The sequence below is a fragment of the Lithobates pipiens genome, unplaced genomic scaffold, assembly GCF_037356315.1.
Source record: "Lithobates pipiens isolate NorthernLeopardFrog02 unplaced genomic scaffold, aLitPip1_a1.2 Scaffold_23, whole genome shotgun sequence".
Lineage (NCBI taxonomy): Eukaryota > Metazoa > Chordata > Amphibia > Anura > Ranidae > Lithobates > Lithobates pipiens.
Window position 1 is genome coordinate 336,074,901 of NW_027507785.1, and position 22,262 is coordinate 336,097,162.

A 22,262-nucleotide genomic window follows, 5' to 3' on the forward strand; every position below is an offset into this window, starting at 1 on the left:
TATTTTAAAAAAGGGCCAAAATACATCCCTGGGAATTACAGACCAGTCAGCCCAACATCAATAGTATGTAAACTCTTGGAGGGGAGGATAAGGGACTATATACAAGATTTTAGTAATGAGAACGATATCATTAGCAGTAATCAGCATGGATTCATGAAGAATCGTTCTTGCCAAACCACACTACTCACCTTATATGAGGAGGTGAGTTGCCATCTAGATAAAGGAAGGTCTGTAGACATGGTGTATCTGGATAAAGGAAGGCCCGTAGACGTGGTGTATCTGGATAAAGGAAGGCCCGTAGACGTGGTGTATCTAGATAAAGGAAGGCCCGTAGACATGGTGTATCTAGATAAAGGAGGGCCCGTAGACGTGGTGTATCTAGATAAAGGAAGGCCCGTAGACGTGGTGTATCTAGATAAAGGAGGGCCCGTAGACGTGGTGTATCTAGATAAAGGAAGGCCCGTAGACGTGGTGTATCTAGATAAAGGAAGGCCCGTAGACGTGGTGTATCTGGATAAAGGAAGGCCCGTAGACGTGGTGTATCTGGATAAAGGAAGGCCCGTAGACGTGGTGTATCTAGATAAAGGAAGGCCCGTAGACGTGGTGTATCTGGATAAAGGAAGGCCCGTAGACGTGGTGTATCTGGATAAAGGAAGGCCCGTAGACGTGGTGTATCTGGATAAAGGAAGGCCCGTAGACGTGGTGTATCTAGATAAAGGAAGGTCCGTAGACGTTGTGTATCTAGATAAAGGAAGGCCCGTAGACGTGGTGTATCTGGATAAAGGAAGGCACGTAGACGTGGTGTATCTAGATAAAGGAAGGCCCGTAGACGTGGTGTATCTAGATAAAGGAAGGCCCGTAGACATGGTGTATCTAGATAAAGGAGGGCCCGTAGACGTGGTGTATCTAGATAAAGGAAGGCCCGTAGACGTGGTGTATCTAGATAAAGGAAGGCCCGTAGACGTGGTGTATCTAGATAAAGGAAGGCCCGTAGACGTGGTGTATCTAGATAAAGGAAGGCCGGTAGTCGTGGTGTATCTGGATAAAGGAAGGCCCGTAGACGTGGTGTATCTAGATAAAGGAAGACCCGTAGACGTGGTGTATCTAGATAAAGGAAGGCCCGTAGTCGTGGTGTATCTGGATAAAGGAAGGCCCGTAGACGTGGTGTATCTAGATAAAGGAAGACCCGTAGACGTGGTGTATCTAGATAAAGGAAGGCCCATAGTCATGGTGTATCTGGATAAAGGAAGGCCCGTAGACGTGGTGTATCTGGATAAAGGAAGGCCCGTAGACGTGGTGTATCTGGATAAAGGAAGGCCCATAGACGTGGTGTATCTAGATAAAGGAAGGCCCGTAGTCGTGGTGTATCTAGATAAAGGAAGGCCCGTAGACGTGGTGTATCTGGATAAAGGAAGGCCCGTAGACGTGGTGTATCTGGATAAAGGAAGGCCCGTAGACGTGGTGTATCTAGATAAAGGAAGGCCCGTAGTCGTGGTGTATCTAGATAAAGGAAGGCCCGTAGATGTGGTGTATCTGGATAAAGGAAGGCCCGTAGTCGTGGTGTATCTAGATAAAGGAAGGCCCGTAGTCGTGGTGTATATAGATAAAGGAAGGCCCGTAGATGTGGTGTATCTGGATAAAGGAAGGCCCGTAGTCGTGGTGTATCTAGATAAAGGAAGGCCCGTAGTCGTGGTGTATCTAGATAAAGGAAGGCTCGTAGACGTGGTATATCTAGATAAAGGAAGGCCCGTAGTCGTGGTGTATCTAGATAAAGGAAGGCCCGTAGACGTGGTGTATCTAGATAAAGGAAGGCCCGTAGACGTGATGTATCTGGATAAAGGAAGGCCCGTAGACGTGGTGTATCTAGATAAAGGAAGGCCCGTAGACGTGGTGTATCTGGATTTTGCAAAAGCATTTGACACAGTTCCCCATAAACGTTTACTGTACAAAATAAGGTGTGTTGGCATGGACCATAGGGGTGAGTAGATGGATTGAAAACTGGCTACAAGGGCGAGTTCAGAGGGTGATGATAAATGGGGAGTACTCGGAATGGTCGGGGGTGGGTAGTGGGGTCCCCCAGGGTTCTGTGCTGGGACCAATCCTATTTAATTTGTTCATAAATGACCTGGAGGAGGGGGATGGGGGAAACAGCTCAATCTCTGTATATGCGGACGATACTAAGCTAAGCAGGGCAATAACTTCTCCGCAGGATGTGGAAACCTTGCAAGAAGATCTGAACAAATTAATGGGGAGGGCAGAAAAATTTTAAATAATGCATTTGGGTGGCAAAAATCTGAATGCAATCTATAGACTGGGGGGGGGGGGAACCTCCTGGGGGGATCTAGGATGGAGAAGGACCTGGGGGTCCTAGTAGATGATGGGCTCAGCAATGCCAAGCTGCTGCTAATAAAGCAAACAGAATATTGGCATTAAAAAGGGATCAACTCCAGAGATAAAACGATAATTCTCCCCTCTACAAGACTCTGGTCCGGCTGCACCTGGAGTATACTGTCCAGTTCTGGGCACCAGTCCTCAGGAAGGATGTACTGGAAATGGAGCGACTGCAAAGAAGGGCAACAAAGCTAATAAAGGGTCTGGAGGATATTAGATATGAGGAAAGGTTGTGAGCTCTGAACTTATTCTCTCTGGAGAAGAGACGCCTGAGAGGGGATATGATTTCATTATATAAATACCGGACTGGTGACCCCACAATATATAAATACCGGACTGGTGACCCCACAATATATAAATACCGGACTGGTGACCCCACAATAGAGAGAAAACTTTTCTGTAGAAGGCAGTTTAACAAGACTCGTGGCCACTCATTAAAATTAGAAAAAGAGGTTTAACCTTATACTACGTAGAGAGTTGGATGTAGGTGGTCCTACATCCTTCCACAGGCGGTGGTCTCAGCAGGGGGGATTGATAGTTTCAAGAAACTATTAAATAATCACCTGAAAGACCGCAACATACAGGATATACAATGAAATACTGACATATAATCACACACAGAGGTTGGACTTGATGGACTTGTGTCTTTTTTCATCCTCACATCTATGTAATATATATTATATAATATAGATTGTTATTTTCTATTATAAGCCCTTATGTATATAAGATCTATCCCCCTTGTTTACAGATCCAAACTGACATATGATGCATCAGCCGAGTTTAGTTTTAAAGTACCCTCCTATCTGCACACACAAGTTCTTGTTTTCAATGTCAGTTGGTGATGTCATAATCCCCACCATATTATGTGGTTTGATTTTCTGTATTAAGCAGGTCAAAAATATATACCTCAATAGGACAGTCGATGCTGATGGAAGTTTGGTTTTTATCCGAAATACGAAATTCCAGTGACCCCGCACATCCCCGGTGACCCCGTACAGTGCGGGGGATCAAAACTGGAGCAGTTGTGCATGGCAGCCATGTGCTCATTATGAGGGGCTCCCACTATCCCTGTGCTGACTTCCTCCTGGAGCTGTACCCCTGCTGTGCTCAGTATGTCAGCACAGCAGAGGTACAGCCCCAGGAGGAAGTCAGCACAGGGATGGTGGGAGCCCCTCATAATGAGCACAGCAGAGGTACAGCCCCGGGAGGAAGTCAGCATAGCACAGGGATGGTGGGAGCCCCTCATAATAACCATAATGACTGAGTCGTCGATGCGACGACAACTGATCCGAAATTCGTAAACAAAAGTTTGTATTGCGTACAAAATTCGGACGCATGGCAATTCGTATTTCGGATCCTCCCGAACGTACGAATTTTGGGAAATTCGTACGAATTTGCTATTCGTACGAAACTAATCGCACATGTCTATGTAGTGTGGCAAACATTTGTAAACAGCTAAGTTACCGATGGCTAACAAAGTTTCCTCTGCTACTTGCGATTCAACACCGGAAGTGTCCGGTATTGAAGGGGTTAAAGCGCGTATCATTCTGCATGTGGCTTAAAGAACTATTATTTCAGTTGCAATGGATATTTATTGAACAAACACTTCAGAGTGATAGAAGAGCAGGACAAGGCACACAGGACAAGACCAGAAGCTTTATAGTCCCACATGGATGGAGGTAAATAAAATGATAATATTGCAGATATAAAATATAAAAGATTTGGACACACAAGACTCGGCACATAACAAAATAAATATGTAAACCAGATCTGCCTCCCGGGAGTGTGAAGCGGTCAGCGCTATCAATATGTGTCCATATAAAATCATTTCATATGCAGACCCAACATGATGGGTTGAGGTAGACAAGTCACGTAAAACCTGCTGTACTTCTAGTAGCTTCCTTGCGGGGGTTCCTCGGGTCACCTGCCACTTTCATCTTCCATTGTACAAGCGTGGTCCTATGATCTCTATGGTCACTGGTAGGGATGGCCGAACTGTTCGCCCGGCAGTCGGTTTGCGGCAAATTTTGGCTGTTCGCGATTTGCCCCATCGGCGGACTATTGCCGCTGTTCGCCCGGCGGACTTACCTGTTTACTGTGTGAAAGAACTTTGACCCATGATGACACATCCATCATGGGGTACAGGACAGCCAATGGAGACATTTCAGCACATGGACAATTGGACATTCCCCCTAACTTATAAATAGAATGTAAAATGGCCGCCGGATCGGGTCTTTCTTCTGTCACTATAGGGAGAGGTTGCTGTGTGGAGCAGGGAGAGACTGCAGTGACACAAATCGCTAGCTATTAGGTCCACAAAAGTCCTTTTAAGGACTGGTATAGGTGTAGTACAGGATATAGGTTTGAGTGCACTGCTGTGCAAGTGATTGTTGCAGCAGCCTGTCTTTTGTCAGTGTAGAGAGGGACAGACAGGACGCTGTGTGTGGCAGTGAGGGACAGTCAGTTTAATCATTAGCTGTTACTATTAGGTCCACAAAGGTCCTTTTCAGGACTGGTATGGTATAGGAGTTGGACAGTATATAGGGTTGTACATGTATAATATTCTTTCTTCCAAATATAGAAAGAATATTATACTTGACTGCTGCCCTTCTGCTGCAGTAGTCCTTTATCAGTATAGGGACTGAGGTACAGTCTGCTAATCACTAGCTACTAGTTCCACAAAGGTCCTTTTAAGGACTGGTATGGTATAGCGTAGTACAGTATATAGGGTTGAGTGAGGTACAGTCTGCTAATCACTAGCTACTAGTTCCACAAAGGTCCTTAAGGTCTGGTATAGGTCCACAATATATAGGGTTGTGGTGCACTACTGCTGACTGCTGCCCTATTCTACAGCAGTCCTTTATCAGTATAGGGACTGAGGTACAGTCTGCTAATCCTATGCTATGCTGACTTCCTCCTGGGGCTGTACCTCTGCTGTGCATATTATGAGGGGCTCCACCATTCCTGTGCTGACTTCCTCCTGGGGCTGCTTATTATGAGGGGCTCCCACCATCCCTGTGCTATGTTGACTTCCTCCTGGGGCTGTACCTCTGCTGTGCATATTATGAGGGGCTCCCACCATCCCTGTGCTGTGCTGAGTTCCTCCTGGTGCTGGTTATTATAAGGGGCTCCCACCATCCTTGTGCTATGCTGACTTCCTCCTGGGGCTGCTTATTATGAAGGGCTCCCACCATCCCTGTGCTATGCTGACTTCCTCCTGGGGCTGTACCTCTGCTGGGCATATTATGAGGGGCTCCCACCATCCCTGTGCTGTGCTGACTTCCTCCTGGGGCTGCTTATTATGAGGAGCTCCCACCATCCCTGTGCTGTGCTGACTTCCTCCTGGGGCTGCTTATTATGAGGGGCTCCCACCATCCCTGTGCTGTGCTGACTTCCTCCTGGGGCTGCTTATTATGAGGGGCTCCCACCATCCCTGTGCTATGCTGACTTCCTCCTGGGGCTGCTTATTATGAGGGGCTCCCACCATCCCTATGCTGTGCTGAGTTCCTCCTGGGGCTGCTTATTATGAGGGGCTCCCACCATCCCTGTGCTGTGCTGACTTCCTCCTGGGGCTGCTTATTATGAATATTATGAGGGGCTCCCACCATCCCTGGTGTCAGTGCACTCTATCACGGCGCTGGTGTCAGTGCTCTCTATCACGGTGCTGGTGTCAGTGCTCTCTATCACGGTGCTGGTGTCAGTGCTCTCTATCACGGTGCTGGTGTCAGTGCTCTCTATCACGGTGCTGGTGTCAGTGCTCTCTATCACGGTGCTGGTGTCAGTGCTGTATGTCACGCTGCTGGTGATCATCTCCTGCACCCTCTTCTTAGCCTACCCTGACCTTCCCTCTCCCCCAGTGCCTTCATGCGCTCCACAGTCCTGAATTGTCACAACAATTTCCCATATAAAAAAAGAATGCTTGTAGTTGTCGATCCCAGATTCACCTCATACATGCGTTATGTCAGTGGCCATGTGGTGGGACTATGTGTGCACAGCTAGTAATTATTTTGTGGCTGGCAATATGACCTGTAGGTTTGTAAAGTTTGCCTGACATTGAAGTCAATGGGGCCTTCCGCGAACTTTGCGGTTCGCAAACTTTCGGCCGCGTTCGCGAAACGTCCCGTCAGAAGTTCGTCCATCACTAGTCACTGGACCAGCCCCATAATTGAGGGGCAGTCAGGGGGACGTGACCCCTCCTGCTGTTTCTGGCTCAGATCTTCCATCATATCCTGCATAGAGCACCACAGAGCACGGATATTTCCTTCCCCGAATCCCTGGGCCCCCCGACGCTCGATGAGCTCCAAGTAGAAGGAATCTTTGCTGAATAGGGGCTCGGCGAAGACCTGTAACAAGATCCCTCCGTCCTTCTCCGCCAATCCTGCGGAAGAGTCCAGCAAGATCCCAAACTGTGACAGGTGTTGGGGCGCTAACCCTGCGGAGAGGATCTCTGCCCGTTTCTGGGGGTCGGTATAGTAGGATGGGGGCTGCATGGCAAATAAGACTCCACACTGTGCAAATGCAGAGGCGGCTTCGAAGATCTGGGGAGTGGCAAGGCCAGCGTGTTGAATGCCGCCTTCTTGGTGGTGCCGCAGGAACTGGTCAATCTGGTTGTTTCCCGACTGTGGTAAAGATTCACCCAGAACTATCTTACCAACTTCATTACGCCCAGGCCACTCTATGGAGGTCAAGCGCAGACCTATCTGAGGACCTCTAATCTCAAAACCCCGCTCCGGGTCTTCCCCGCTGGACAGGGGAAAATGCTGGAACCCAAAGCAACGTCTATACCAGTCTATGACCCGCGGGGTGGATCCTCGTGGGCAGGCATATGTCACATGGTCTACAGATGTCACATCCTCCGCAGAGACGTCATCACTCTGCAGCAGCTGGAACCCAGGAAGAAATGGCGCTCTGTACCGAGTGCGGTCAATCAACGTGTGGTTCACGTTCCCTATGACAGACTTCACCACACAGTATGAAACCGAGCCATCATCATCGCTGAGCTCTGTAGGCGGCACTAACAGGTGGCAACCTTCCTCAGCCAGTCGGCAGCACAAAACTGGCAAATCTTCCACCTCATAGCTGACATTGCAGGCTGTGTCTGCTGATGGAAGGGGAACTGGCCAATCATAGAGCAGAGACGGTTGGATTGGGGGCTTCTGACTGTTCTCATTCACCATGAGCACCACTCCCCCGTTTCTTAGAGCTACCTGACATGGCGAGGACCCATCCAACCCACGAGCGGCAAACGGACGGAATCTGTATTTGGTCACCAGATTAGTGATGGTCTTTTGGGCGCTGGAGACCTGCAGGGTGATGTGGCTGAGGCGGATCAGCGGGGACAACATGGTACAAAATGTACGGCCTGCAGAGAAAAAAAAATGAGACTGTATGAGATGAACGATCAATGACAGTGGCGGTTTTTATTTTTGGGGGGATGACAAACAAACAATGCACCCACAGAGAACACCTCATCCATTTACAGTCAATTGAACCATCCCCCTGTTGGTTGGTCAATAACTTACCACTGGGGAGAGAACAGAGTTGGGGGGGGGCAAGACAGGAGCGAGTTGGGGGGGGGGGGGGCAAGACACAACAGAGTTGGGGGGGGGCAAGACACAACAGAGTTGGGGGGGGGGCAAGACACAACAGAGTTGGGGGGGGGGGGGCAAGACACAACAGAGTTGGGAACAGAGTTGGGAACGGGACCGGAGAGAACAGAGTTGGGAACGGGAGGGCGAGAGAGAACAGAGTGGGGGGGAGGGCGAGAGAGAACAGAGTGGGGGGGAGGGCGAGAGAGAACAGAGTGGGGGGGAGGGCGAGAGAGAACAGAGTGGGGGGGAGGGCGAGAGAGAACAGAGTGGGGGGGAGGGCGAGAGAGAACAGAGTGGGGGGGAGGGCGAGAGAGAACAGAGTGGGGGGGAGGGCGAGAGAGAACAGAGTGGGGGGGAGGGCGAGAGAGAACAGAGTGGGGGGGAGGGCGAGAGAGAACAGAGTGGGGGGGAGGGCGAGAGAGAACAGAGTGGGGGGGAGGGCGAGAGAGAACAGAGTGGGGGGGAGGGCGAGAGAGAACAGAGTGGGGGGGAGGGCGAGAGAGAACAGAGTGGGGGGGGGGGGCGAGAGAGAACAGAGTGGGGGGGCGGGGAAGGGAGAGAGATAGTTGGGGGAAGAAGAGGGAAGAGAGAGTGAGGGGAGAGAAATAGTTGGGGTAGAGTAGGGAAGGGGGGAAAGGGGGGGGGGGAATAGGTGGCTGTGGAGGGGACTGGGATACAAGGAGGGGGGATGTGGCAGGGACTGGGATACAAGGAGGGGGGGTACAAGGAGGGGGGTACGTGGAGGGAACTGGGGTACAAGGACCAGGGTACGTGGAGGGGAGTGGGATACAAGGACGGGGGGGGAGTGGAATACAAGGACGGGGGGAAGTGGGATACAAGGACGTGGAGGGGAGTGGGATACAAGGACGTGGAGGGGAGTGGGATACAAGGACGTGGAGGGGAGTGGGATACAAGGACGTGGAGGGGAGTGGGATACAAGGACGTGGAGGGGAGTGGGATACAAGGACGTGGAGGGGAGTGGGATACAAGGACGTGGAGGGGAGTGGGATACAAGGACGTGGAGGGGAGTGGGATACAAGGACGTGGAGGGGAGTGGGATACAAGGACGTGGAGGGGAGTGGGATACAAGGACGTGGAGGGGAGTGGGATACAAGGACGTGGAGGGGAGTGGGATACAAGGACGTGGAGGGGAGTGGGATACAAGGACGTGGAGGGGAGTGGGATACAAGGACGTGGAGGGGAGTGGGATACAAGGACGTGGAGGGGAGTGGGATACAAGGACGTGGAGGGGAGTGGGATACAAGGACGTGGAGGGGAGTGGGATACAAGGACGTGGAGGGGAGTGGGATACAAGGACGTGGAGGGGAGTGGGATACAAGGACGTGGAGGGGAGTGGGATACAAGGACGTGGAGGGGAGTGGGATACAAGGACGTGGAGGGGAGTGGGATACAAAGACGTGGAGGGGAGTGGGATACAAGGACGTGGAGGGGAGTGGGATACAAAGACGTGGAGGGGAGTGGGATACAAAGACGTGGAGGGGGACATGGAGGGGGAGTGGGATACAAGGTCGGGGGGACGTGGAGGGGAGTGGGATACAAGGTCGGTGGGGACGTGGATGGGAGTGGGATACAAGGACGGGGAGGACGTGGAGGGGAGTGGGATACAAGGACGGGGGAGGACGTGGAGGGGAGTGGGATACAAGGACGGGGGAGGACGTGGAGGGGAGTGGGATACAAGGACGGGGGAGGACGTGGAGGGGAGTGGGATACAAGGACGGGGGAGGACGTGGAGGGGAGTGGGATACAAGGACGGGGGAGGACGTGGAGGGGAGTGGGATACAAGGACGGGGGAGGACGTGGAGGGGAGTGGGATACAAGGACAGGGGGGACGTGGAGGGGAGTGGGATACAAGGACGGGGGGGACGTGGAGGGGAGTGGGATACAAGGACGGGGGGGACGTGGAGGGGAGTGGGATACAAGGACGGGGGGGGACGTGGAGGGGAGTGGGATACAAGGACGGGGGGGGGGACGTGGAGGGGAGTGGGATACAAGGACGGGGGAGGACGTGGAGGGGAGTGGGATACAAGGACGGGGGGGGCGTGGAGGGGAGTGGGATACAAGGACGGGGGGGGGACGTGGAGGGGAGTGGGATACAAGGACGGGGGGGGGACGTGGAGGGGAGTGGGATACAAGGACGGGGGGGGGACGTGGAGGGGAGTGGGATACAAGGACGGGGGGGGACGTGGAGGGGAGTGGGATACAAGGACGGGGGGGGGGGACGTGGAGGGGAGTGGGATACAAGGACGGGGGGGGGGGACGTGGAGGGGAGTGGGATACAAGGACGGGGGGGGGGGACGTGGAGGGGAGTGGGATACAAGGACGGGGGGGGGACGTGGAGGGGAGTGGGATACAAGGACGGGGGGGGGACGTGGAGGGGAGTGGGATACAAGGACGGGGGGGACGTGGAGGGGAGTGGGATACAAGGACGGGGGGGACATGGAGGGGAGTGGGATACAAGGACGGGGGGGGGGGGACGTGGAGGGGAGTGGGATACAAGGACGGGGGGACGTGGAGGGGAGTGGGATACAAGGACGGGGGGGACATAGAGGGGAGTGGGATACAAGGACGGGGGGGACATAGAGGGGAGTGGGATACAAGGACGGGGGAGGACGTGGAGGGGAGTGGGATACAAGGACGGGGGGGACGTGGAGGGGAGTGGGATACAAGGACGGGGGGGACGTGGAGGGGAGTGGGATACAAGGACGGGGGGGACGTGGAGGGGAGTGGGATACAAGGACGGGGGGGACGTGGAGGGGAGTGGGATACAAGGACGGGGGGGGGGGGACGTGGAGGGGAGTGGGATACAAGGACGGGGGGGGACGTGGAGGGGAGTGGGATACAAGGACGGGGGGGGACGTGGAGGGGAGTGGGATACAAGGACGGGGGGGGACGTGGAGGGGAGTGGGATACAAGGACGGGGGGGACGTGGAGGGGAGTGGGATACAAGGACGGGGGGGGGGAACGTGGAGGGGAGTGGGATACAAGGACGGGGGGGACGTGGATGGGAGTGGGATACAAGGACGGGGGGGGGACGTGGAGGGGACTGGGATACAAGGACAGGGGGACGTGGAGGGGACTGGGATACAAGGACAGGGGGACGTGGAGGGGACTGGGATACAAGGACAGGGGGATGTGGAGGGGACTGGGATACAAGGACAGGGGGATGTGGAGGGGACTGGGATACAAGGACAGGGGGATGTGGAGGGGACTGGGATACAAGGACAGGGGGACGTGGAGGGGACTGGGATACAAGGACAGGGGGACGTGGAGGGGACTGGGATACAAGGACAGGGGGATGTGGAGGGGACTGGGATACAAGGACGGGGGGGGACGTGGAGGGGAGTGGGATACAAGGACGGGGGGGGGACGTGGAGGGGAGTGGGATACAAGGACGGGGGGGACGTGGAGGGGAGTGGGATACAAGGACGGGGGGGACATGGAGGGGAGTGGGATACAAGGACGGGGGGGGGGGACGTGGAGGGGAGTGGGATACAAGGACGGGGGGGGGGGGACGTGGAGGGGAGTGGGATACAAGGACGGGGGGACGTGGAGGGGAGTGGGATACAAGGATGGGGGGGGACGTGGAGGGGAGTGGGATACAAGGACGGGGGGGACATAGAGGGGAGTGGGATACAAGGACGGGGGAGGACGTGGAGGGGAGTGGGATACAAGGACGGGGGGGATGTGGAGGGGAGTGGGATACAAGGACGGGGGGGACGTGGAGGGGAGTGGGATACAAGGACGGGGGGGACGTGGAGGGGAGTGGGATACAAGGACGGGGGGGACGTGGAGGGGAGTGGGATACAAGGACGGGGGGGGGGGGACGTGGAGGGGAGTGGGATACAAGGACGGGGGGGACGTGGAGGGGAGTGGGATACAAGGACGGGGGGGACGTGGAGGGGAGTGGGATACAAGGACGGGGGGGGACGTGGAGGGGAGTGGGATACAAGGACGGGGGGGACGTGGAGGGGAGTGGGATACAAGGACGGGGGGGGGGGACGTGGATGGGAGTGGGATACAAGGACGGGGGGGACGTGGATGGGAGTGGGATACAAGGACGGGGGGGGGACGTGGAGGGGACTGGGATACAAGGACAGGGGGACGTGGAGGGGACTGGGATACAAGGACAGGGGGATGTGGAGGGGACTGGGATACAAGGACAGGGGGATGTGGAGGGGACTGGGATACAAGGACAGGGGGACGTGGAGGGGACTGGGATACAAGGACAGGGGGACGTGGAGGGGACTGGGATACAAGGACAGGGGGACGTGGAGGGGACTGGGATACAAGGACAGGGGGGACGTGGAGGGGACTGGGATACAAGGACGGGGGGGACGTGGAGGGGACTGGGATACAAGGACGGGGGGGACGTGGAGGGGACTGGGATACAAGGACAGGGGGACGTGGAGGGGACTGGGATACAAGGACAGGGGGACGTGGAGGGGACTGGGATACAAGGACGGGGGGGACGTGGAGGGGACTGGGATACAAGGACAGGGGGACGTGGAGGGGACTGGGATACAAGGACAGGGGGACGTGGAGGGGACTGGGATACAAGGACAGGGGGACGTGGAGGGGACTGGGATACAAGGACAGGGGGACGTGGAGGGGACTGGGATACAAGGACAGGGGGACGTGGAGGGGACTGGGATTCAAGGACAGGGGGACGTGGAGGGGACTGGGATACAAGGACAGGGGGATGTGGAGGGGACTGGGATACAAGGACAGGGGGATGTGGAGGGGACTGGGATACAAGGACGGGGGGGGACGTGGAGGGGAGTGGGATACAAGGACGGGGGGGGGGGACGTGGAGGGGAGTGGGATACAAGGACGGGGGAGGACGTGGAGGGGAGTGGGATACAAGGACGGGGGGGGGGGGGGGACGTGGAGGGGAGTGGGATACAAGGACGGGGGAGGACGTGGAGGGGAGTGGGATACAAGGACAGGGGGGGGGGGGACGTGGAGGGGAGTGGGATACAAGGACGGGGGGACGTGGAGGGGACTGGGATACAAGGACAGGGGGACGTGGAGGGGTTAGTAGTTAGAGTTACCACCTCATCCCTCTGATCTGAACACAGATGAATTTCTCGGGTTCTGTGGGTCATTAAGGTGGTAATTAAACTCTTATCTGCATTATATCATCCTCAGATGTCGGGTGATTGGTGGGGTGTAAAGGGGCGGGGTGGCACCTCTAGGGGGCGATCATTTCATTGATCAGCTCGGATCTCTCACCTTGCCGGTCACTTGAGGTCATGTGAGAGGAAACTCATTGATACAAAGTAACTCTTCAGTCTGGGATGTACCATTCTTGTGCGGGGGGGGGGGGGGGTCTGCTCAGCTCTCTCCGTCTCTGTCCCCGCCCTAATCATTAATATTAATAATGAATCAATCTCTTGTCCCTGAGATAATTATAGGGGTGCACGGGGACCCTCTCAGAGATGAGATGACTTTAGCTGCTGGGTGGGGAATCTTGCATTCACCCCTCCATCCTGTAATGAGGAGGTGGGGGAGGGGAGGCCGCCTTGCACGTGTGCAGTAGTGGAATGATGACGTTGTGTGTGAGCCCCTGGTGTGCTTTTCTTGTCTTCTGACACTCTCTATTGTTAGAATGGTCATTTTGTGTATATATATATATATCATTTTTTATTTTTTTTGTAACACTTTATTAACTAGTTGAAGACTGCCACTTTTTTGTATAGATGTAAAAATCTGTATTTTTTGCAAGAAAATGAATCAGAACCCCCAAATATTATATATATTCTTTGCACCATTTATTCTGAATGTGCGATGCGTTTTGCTGCACAGAACACAGACGTGCCATATAATTACCTCCACCGTCACCCGTAACTTTACTGGTATAGTGCGGCCCGCTGTGCTGGATTACACACATATATATATATATATATATATACACACAGTATGTGACAAAAGTAAGTACACCCCTCTGTCACATTCATGTAAATCTTTTCTTCTCTCTTTTCATGTGACAACACTGAAGAAATGACACTTGTCTACAATGTAAAGTAGTGAGTGTACAGCTTGTATAACGGTGTAAATTTCCTGTCCCCTCAAAATAACTCAACACACAGCCATTAATGTCTAAACCGCCGTCAACAAAAGTCAGTACACCCCTAAGTGAAAATGTCCAAATTGGGCCCAATTAGCCATTTTCCCTCCCCCCGGTGTCATGTGACTCGTTAGTGTTACAAGGTCTCAGGTGTGAATGGGGAGCAGGTGTGTTTAAATTTGGTGTTATCGCTCTCACTCTCTCATACTGGTCACTGGAAGTACAACATGGCACCTCATGGCAAAGAACTCTCTGAGGATCTGAAGATAAGAATTGTTGCTCTACATAAAGATGGTCTAGGCTATAAGAAGATTGCCAAGACCCTGAAACTGATCTGCAGCACGGTGGCCAAGACCATACAGCGGTATAACAGGACAGGTTCCCCTCAGAACAGGCCTCGCCATGGTCCACCAAAGAAGTTGAGGTCACGTGCTCAGCGTCATATCCAGAGGTTGTCTTTGGGAAATAGACGTATGAGTGCTGCCAGCATTGCTGCAGAGGTTGTAGGGGTGGGGGGTCAGCCTGTCAGTGCTCAGACCATACGCCGCACACTGCATCAAATTGGTCTGCATGGCTGTCATCCCAGAAGGAAGCCTCTTCTAAAGATGATGCACAAGAAAGACCACAAACAGTTTGCTGAAGACAAGCAGACTAAGGAGATGGATTACTGGAACCATGTCCTGTGGTCTGATGAGACCAAGATAAAGGTATTTGGTGTCAGATGGTGTCAGGCGTGTGTGGGGGCAACCAGGTGAGGAGGACAAAGACAAGTGTGTCTTGTCTACAGTCAGGCATGGTGGGGGGGTGTCATGGTCTGGGGGCTGCATGAGTGCTGCCGGCACTGGGGGGCTACAGATCATTGAGGGGACCATGAATGCCAACATGTACTGTGACATACTGAAGCAGAGCATGACCCCCTCCCTTCAGAGACTGGACCGCAGGGCAGTATTCCAACATGATAACCACCCCAAACACACCTCCAACACCACCACTGCCTTGCTAAAGAAGCTGAGGGTAAAGGGGATGGACTGGCCAAGCATGTCTCCAGACCTAAACCCTATTGATCATCTGTGGGGGATCCTCAAACGGAAGGTGGAGGAGGGGAAGGTCTCCAACATCCACCAGCTCTGTGATGTCATCATGGAGGAGGGGAAGAGGACTCCAGTGACGACCTGTGAAGCTCTGCTGACCTCCATGCCCAAGAGGGTGAAGGCAGTGCTGGAAAATAATGGCGGCCACACAAAATATTGACACTTTGGGCCCAATTTGGACATTTTCACTTAGGGCTGTACTTTTGCTGCCAGCGGTTTAGACATTAACCACTTGCTGTCTTTCTCACTCAGATACTCTGCGGCCGGTCGGCTCTTCTGTGTGAATTTCCGTTCCTGTATGGCGCGGTTGTAGGCGGGTGGATTCGATGTTCGCCCGCGGCCTGCGATCGTCTATTAGGCCGGGTTCACACTGCTGCAGTGATGAGAATCGGATGTGATTCGCACCGCACTGCGGGGCAAATCACATCCGATCTCTGTGTGATGCGAGTTCAGCCATACAGATAGTATACAGATAGTATACAGATAGTATACAGATAGTATGGCTGAATTCGCATCGCATCCGGCTGAAACTCGCACAGGACCCTTTTTTTTTCGTTCCGCAGCAGAATCGGATCTCATGGGTGTTCACACCACGCGATCCGATTCCTGTCCGAGTTTGCAGATCGCACTGCGATATGCGGACTGATCTGTCATTAACGTTTCACTGACACTCCCAGCAGTTCGCATAGCGCAGTGTGACCTGCCGCCGGGAGGTGTGTGATGCGGGAACCCGCCGCGGATTCGCAGCGTTCCCGCATCGCTGCAATGTGAACCCAGCCTTACAGAAGCAGAACGGGGATCTGTATTTGTAAATAAGGCGATTTTCCCCATCCTGACGGGATCGGGAACAGTGATCTCTGTCATGTCCCTGGCAGCCCATCCCCCCACAGATAGAATTGTGGAATACGGATGATAAATATAATGATATTCTCTCGATATTCTGTAACTTATACTGATGAGAAGAGTCCCAAAAAAAGTCCCTTTCAGTTCTTGTGTAACAACTAAAAAAATTGATTAAATTATAAAAGAGCATAAGATCACAAGACCGATATAAAGATACAAAGTGTAGAGATGTGAGTGATGTATTGGTGAAGATCGGATCTGTCTGTGTATGAGGTGAAGTGTAGAGATGTGAGTGATGTATTGGGGAAGATCGGATCTGTCTGTGTATGGGGTGAAGTGTAGAGATGTGAGTGATGTATTGGTGAAGATCGGATCTGTCTGTGTATGAGGTGAAGTGTAGAGATATGAGTGATGTATTGGTGAAGATCGGATCTGTCTGTGTATGAGGTGAAGTGTAGAGATGTGAGTGATGTATTGGTGAAGATCGGATCTGTCTGTGTATGGGGTGAAGTGTAGAGATGTGAGTGATGTATTGGGGAAGATCGGATCTGTCTGTGTATGGGGTGAAGTGTAGAGATGTGAGTGATGTATTGGTGAAGATCGGATCTGTCTGTGTATGGTGTGAAGTGTAGAGATGTGAGTGATGTATTGGGGAAGATCGGATCTGTCTGTGTATGGGGTGAAGTGTAGAGGTGTGAGTGATGTATTGGTGAAGATCGGATCTGTCTGTGTATGGGGTGAAGTGTAGAGATGTGAGTGATGTATTGGAGAAGATCGGATCTGTCTGTGTATGAGGTGAAGTGTAGAGATATGAGTGATGTATTGGTGAAGATCGGATCTGTCTGTGTATGAGGTGAAGTGTAGAGATGTGAGTGATGTATTGGTGAAGATCGGATCTGTCTGTGTATGGGGTGAAGTGTAGAGATGTGAGTGATGTATTGGGGAAGATCGGATCTGTCTGTGTATGGGGTGAAGTGTAGAGATGTGAGTGATGTATTGGTGAAGATCGGATCTGTCTGTGTATGAGGTGAAGTGTAGAGATATGAGTGATGTATTGGTGAAGATCGGATCTGTCTGTGTATGAGGTGAAGTGTAGAGATGTGAGTGATGTATTGGTGAAGATCGGATCTGTCTGTGTATGAGGTGAAGTGTAGAGATGTGAGTGATGTATTGGTGAAGATCGGATCTGTCTGTGTATGGGGTGAAGTGTAGAGATGTGAGTGATGTATTGGAGAAGATCGGATCTGTCTGTGTATGAGGTGAAGTGTAGAGATGTGAGTGATGTATTGGTGAAGATCGGATCTGTCTGTGTATGGGGTGAAGTGTAGAGATGTGAGTGATGTATTGGTGAAGATCGGATCTGTCTGTGTATGGGGTGAAGTGTAGGGATGTGAGTGATGTATTGGAGAAGATCGGATCTGTCTGTGTATGGGGTGAAGTGTAGAGATGTGAGTGATGTATTGGAGAAGATCGGATCTGTCTGTGTATGGGGTGAAGTGTAGAGATGTGAGTGATGTATTGGAGAAGATCGGATCTGTCTGTGTATGGGGTGAAGTGTAGAGGTGTGAGTGATGTATTGGAGAAGATCGGATCTGTCTGTGTATGGTGTGAAGTGTAGAGATGTGAGCGATGTATTGGTGAAGATCGGATCTGTCTGTGTATGAGGTGAAGTGTAGAGATGTGAGTGATGTATTGGAGAAGATCGGATCTGTCTGTGTATGGGGTGAAGTGTAGAGGTGTGAGTGATGTATTGGAGAAGATCGGATCTGTCTGTGTATGGTGTGAAGTGTAGAGATGTGAGCGATGTATTGGTGAAGATCGGATCTGTCTGTGTATGAGGTGAAGTGTAGAGATGTGAGTGATGTATTGGAGAAGATCGGATCTGTCTGTGTATGGGGTGAAGTGTAGAGATGTGAGTGATGTATTGGAGAAGATCGGATCTGTCTGTGTATGGGGTGAAGTGTAGAGATGTGAGTGATGTATTGGAGAAGATCGGATCTGTCTGTGTATGGGGTGAAGTGTAGAGATGTGAGTGATGTATTGGTGAAGATCGGATCTGTCTGTGTATGGGGTGAAGTGTAGAGATGTGAGTGATGTATTGGAGAAGATCGGATCTGTCTGTGTATGGGGTGAAGTGTAGAGATGTGAGCGATGTATTGGTGAAGATCGGATCTGTCTGTGTATGAGGTGAAGTGTAGAGATGTGAGTGATGTATTGGTGAAGATCGGATCTGTCTGTGTATGGGGTGAAGTGTAGAGATGTGAGTGATGTATTGGTGAAGATCGGATCTGTCTGTGTATGGGGTGAAGTGTAGAGATGTGAGTGATGTATTGGGGAAGATCGGATCTGTCTGTGTATGGGGTGAAGTGTAGAGATGTGAGTGATGTATTGGTGAAGATCGGATCTGTCTGTGTATGGGGTGAAGTGTAGAGATGTGAGTGATGTATTGGTGAAGATCGGATCTGTCTGTGTATGGGGTGAAGTGTAGAGATGTGAGTGATGTATTGGAGAAGATCGGATCTGTCTGTGTATGAGGTGAAGTGTAGAGATGTGAGTGATGTATTGGTGAAGATCGGATCTGTCTGTGTATGGGGTGAAGTGTAGAGGTGTGAGTGATGTATTGGTGAAGATCGGATCTGTCTGTGTATGGGGTGAAGTGTAGAGATGTGAGTGATGTATTGGTGAAGATCGGATCTGTCTGTGTATGAGGTGAAGTGTAGAGATGTGAGTGATGTATTGGTGAAGATCGGATCTGTCTGTGTATGAGGTGAAGTGTAGAGATGTGAGTGATGTATTGGTGAAGATCAGATCTGTCTGTGTATGGGGTGAAGTGTAGAGATGTGAGCGATGTATTGGTGAAGATCGGATCTGTCTGTGTATGGGGTGAAGTGTAGAGATGTGAGTGATGTATTGGTGAAGATCGGATCTGTCTGTGTATGGGGCGAAGTGTAGAGATGTGAGCGATGTATTGGTGAAGATCGGATCTGTCTGTGTATGGGGCGAAGCTTCCCGTGTCTCCCAGTCTGACCAGCAAAGCTTTTCACTCCTAATATTCTGACCCCAACATTCCCCTCAGATGAGCCGTTTGTAGTCCCCCAATTATCTCAGTCTTTACTGGGTGTCAGAAGACGGCTGGGCCAGCAAGTGGTTAGATCAGATAATTATTTATTTCTTATGATCACCAGCGCCACCTAGGGGCCCTAATGCAGTATTTCCATGAATCACTCTGCTCTTCATGAATGAATAACATTCGACCTGGAGGGGAAATAGTCTAATAACCTTTGTTTTTGCACAGAACGAATGTACATGCAGCGGGACTTTGTAACTACAAACAATAATAAACTCTCCTAAACCTCAGAATGAAGGGGTATTGTTATTATGGGTAATGAGGATTCCACCATTGATTTGGGGTGCTTTGTGTCTCTGGGGTCCGGAAGGGGGCGTGTCTCTGGGGATCAGAAGGGGGTGTATCTCTGGGGTCCAGAAAGGTGTGTGTCTCTGGGGTCCGGAAGGGGGTGTGTCTCTGTGGTCCGGAAGGGGGTGTGTCTCTGGAGTCCAGAAGGGGGTGTGTCTTTGGGGTCCAGAAGGGGGTGTGTCTCTGTGGTCCGGAAGGGGACATGTCTCTGGAGTCCGGAAGGGGGTGTGTCTCTGGAGTCCGGAAGGGGGTGTGTCTCTGGAGTCCAGAAGGGGGTGTGTCTTTGGGGTCCAGAAGGGGGTGTGTCTCTGTGGTCCGGAAGGGGACATGTCTCTGGAGTCCGGAAGGGGGTGTGTCTCTGGGGTCCAGAAGGGGGTGTGTCTCTGTGGTCCGGAAGGGGACATGTCTCTAGAGTCCGGAAGGGGGTGTGTCTCTGTGGTCCGGAAGGGGGTGTGTCTCTGTGGTCCGGAAGGGGACATGTCTCTGGAGTCCGGAAGGGGGTGTGTCTCTGGAGTCCAGAAGGGGGCGTGTCTCTGGGGTCCAGAAGGGGTGTGTCTCTGTGGTCCGGAAGGGGGTGTGTCTCTGGGGTCCAGAAGGGGGCGTGTCTCTGGGGTCCAGAAAGGTGTGTGTCTCTGGGGTCCAGAAGGGGGCTTTTCTCTGGGGTCCGGAAGGGGCGTGTCTCTGCGGTCCAGAAGGGGGCGTGTCTCTGGGGTCCAGAATGGGGCGTGTCTCTGGGGTCCGGAAGGGGGCGTGTCTCTGGGGTCCGGAAGGGGGCGTGTCTCTGGGGTCCGGAAGGGGGCGTGTCTCTTGGGTCCAGAAGGGGGGCTTTTCTCTGGGGTCCGGAAGGGAGCATGTCTCTGGGGTCCGGAAGGGGCGTGTCTCTGCGGTCCAGAAGGGGGTGTGTCTCTGGGGTCCGGAAGGGGTCATGTCTCTGGGGTCCAGAAGGGGGCTTTTCTCTGGGGTCCGGAAGGGGGCGTGTCTCTGGGGTCCGGAAGGGGGCGTGTCTCTGGGGTCCGGAAGGGAGCATGTCTCTGGGGTCCAGAAGGGGGCATGTCTCTGGGGTCCAGAAGGGGGTGTGTCTCTGGGGTCCGTAAGGCCGTAAGGGGGCGTGTCCCGTGCCTATATAGACATTTATTGGTCTCATACAACACAGGGAGGGATGTGATTTTGGGAACGGTCCTTATAGAGGAAATATAAATCTTTTTATGAAGACGAATCTCTGAAAAGTAAGAAGAACTCGGGAGGAATTCACTAAAACTGGAGCAGAGAGAATCCGGAGCCGCTGTGGATGCCGACCAATCAGCTTCCATCTCCAGTGTGTTCAGTTAAGCTTTGACAATGAAGGATGGAAGCTGATTGGCCGCCATTCACAGCGGCTCTATTTTTGATTAAATTCTCTTATGACACATCGGGGGTGAGGCGGGTTCATTTGGGGGGGAGGGGGGGGTCTTGTTTTTTTTGTGTTTTCATTGCATTGTGGAGCAAAGAGCAGCGATAACCTCGGCAAATATTTGTCACCACCGCGTCCAAAATTCACCGGCCGCTGGATAATAATCTGCACAGGCCCCGCCCACTGCCTGGGAAACCCCGCCCCCAAATGTTCTGTGCTGAGAAGAGCAAAATATCAGATTTAATATTCCTGATTTCATTATTACAGCCGCCCCGGCGCCCTATTATTCCTCTTCTCCGAGTTATTACATGTGAGATCCCTATGAGATCACAGCTACCCCCCGACCATGACTTCCTCTCCAGAAGAACGGCACCATCTTTGTTCAAGCATCATCCAGGGTCACAACCTACTTCCTAGATTGAGATCCTTGAAATGCCCCCTCCTCCTACAAAGTTACAATGTACAGTCTGATCACTGGGGGAGGGGAGACTGAGGAAATGACTCCTCCCCCTTCTACAAAGTTACAATGTACAGTCTGATCACTGGGGGAGGGGAGACTGAGGAAATGACTCCTCCCCCTTCTCCTACAAAGTTACAATATACAGTCTGATCACTGGGGGAGGGGAGACTGAGGAAATGACTCCTCCCCCTTCTCCTACAAAGTTACAATATACAGTCTGATCACTGGGGGAGGGGAGACTGAGGAAATGACTCCTCCCCCTTCTACAAAGTTACAATATACAGTCTGATCACTGGGGGAGGGGAGACTGAGGAAATGCCACCCCCTCCTGCAGCAGATTGATGACATCATCTCAGACTAGGCACAGTCACTGGTTGGAGCTCAGGGACAGGATTTTAATGATAAGAGGCGGAGCTTTGTGAATAATGATACTATTGCTGTATATTGTGACTTGTCAGGATCCTTTGTGGAATGAATTCCTCTGATATGGGGGTGCGCTTCTCACCGACCTCACAGGAGAACCAATCATCCAAATCAAGAATAAGCCCCATTTCTTTTATTTTACATACTCTGCATTCATTTCAGGACTGGGAGGAGTACTGAGGCCGGGGGTGGGGGGGCTGGGATCTTGTCAGGACTCTATGTACGGCTCCCTGCTGGCCCCCCCCACCAACCATGATCTTCCCCCTGCTGGCCCCTCCCACCAACCATGATCTGCCCCCTGCCGGCCCCTCCCACCAGCCATGATCTGCCCCCATTGCATAGAGAAGCGCAGAGACCCGGTGATGACATCATTAGATCTTTAATACGTTATGTAATGGTAAAAGTATCGATTTTATTTAATGATGTCATTGGCATGTTGATGGGGGAAGGGGAATCCAGGGAAAATATAATATATATATTATACTTCATTCTGAAGGCGATTCCATTCGTGTCACATGAAAAATATTTGTCTGTCTTTCAATTAGACATTTCACTGGACCCCAATCTGCC

At 52.3% G+C, this 22,262-nt stretch overlaps 1 protein-coding gene across 2 annotated transcripts; it reads right to left on the reverse strand.

The window, feature by feature from the left end:
- Positions 1 to 3,960: 3,960 nt before the first annotated feature.
- On the reverse strand, positions 3,961 to 13,327 carry HPDL (4-hydroxyphenylpyruvate dioxygenase like). Of its 2 annotated transcripts, none has more exons than XM_077450784.1 (2): positions 13,236 to 13,327; positions 3,961 to 7,753 (listed from the first exon to the last, which is right to left on the reverse strand). In XM_077450784.1, exons 1-2 carry the CDS (start codon positions 13,255 to 13,257, stop codon positions 6,537 to 6,539), a joined length of 1,239 nt encoding a protein of 412 aa, XP_077306910.1. In that variant the 5' UTR covers positions 13,258 to 13,327; the 3' UTR covers positions 3,961 to 6,536. The 2 variants fall into 2 exon arrangements, with proteins under 2 accessions (XP_077306910.1, XP_077306911.1); XM_077450785.1 differs by lacking the exon at positions 13,236 to 13,327 and adding an exon at positions 13,058 to 13,078.
- Between the last annotated feature and the right edge of the window lie 8,935 nt (positions 13,328 to 22,262).

What these genes read in the sequence shown, in the direction of transcription:
- HPDL (XM_077450784.1), bottom strand. Translation starts at nt 13,257, where the DNA reads ATGACCTCAAGTGACCGGCAAG. An exon ending in GACCTCAAGTGACCGGCAAG is followed by an intron (nt 7,754 to 13,235) that starts GTGAGAGATCCG and finishes TTTTCTCTGCAG; the next exon opens with GCCGTACATTTTGTACCATG.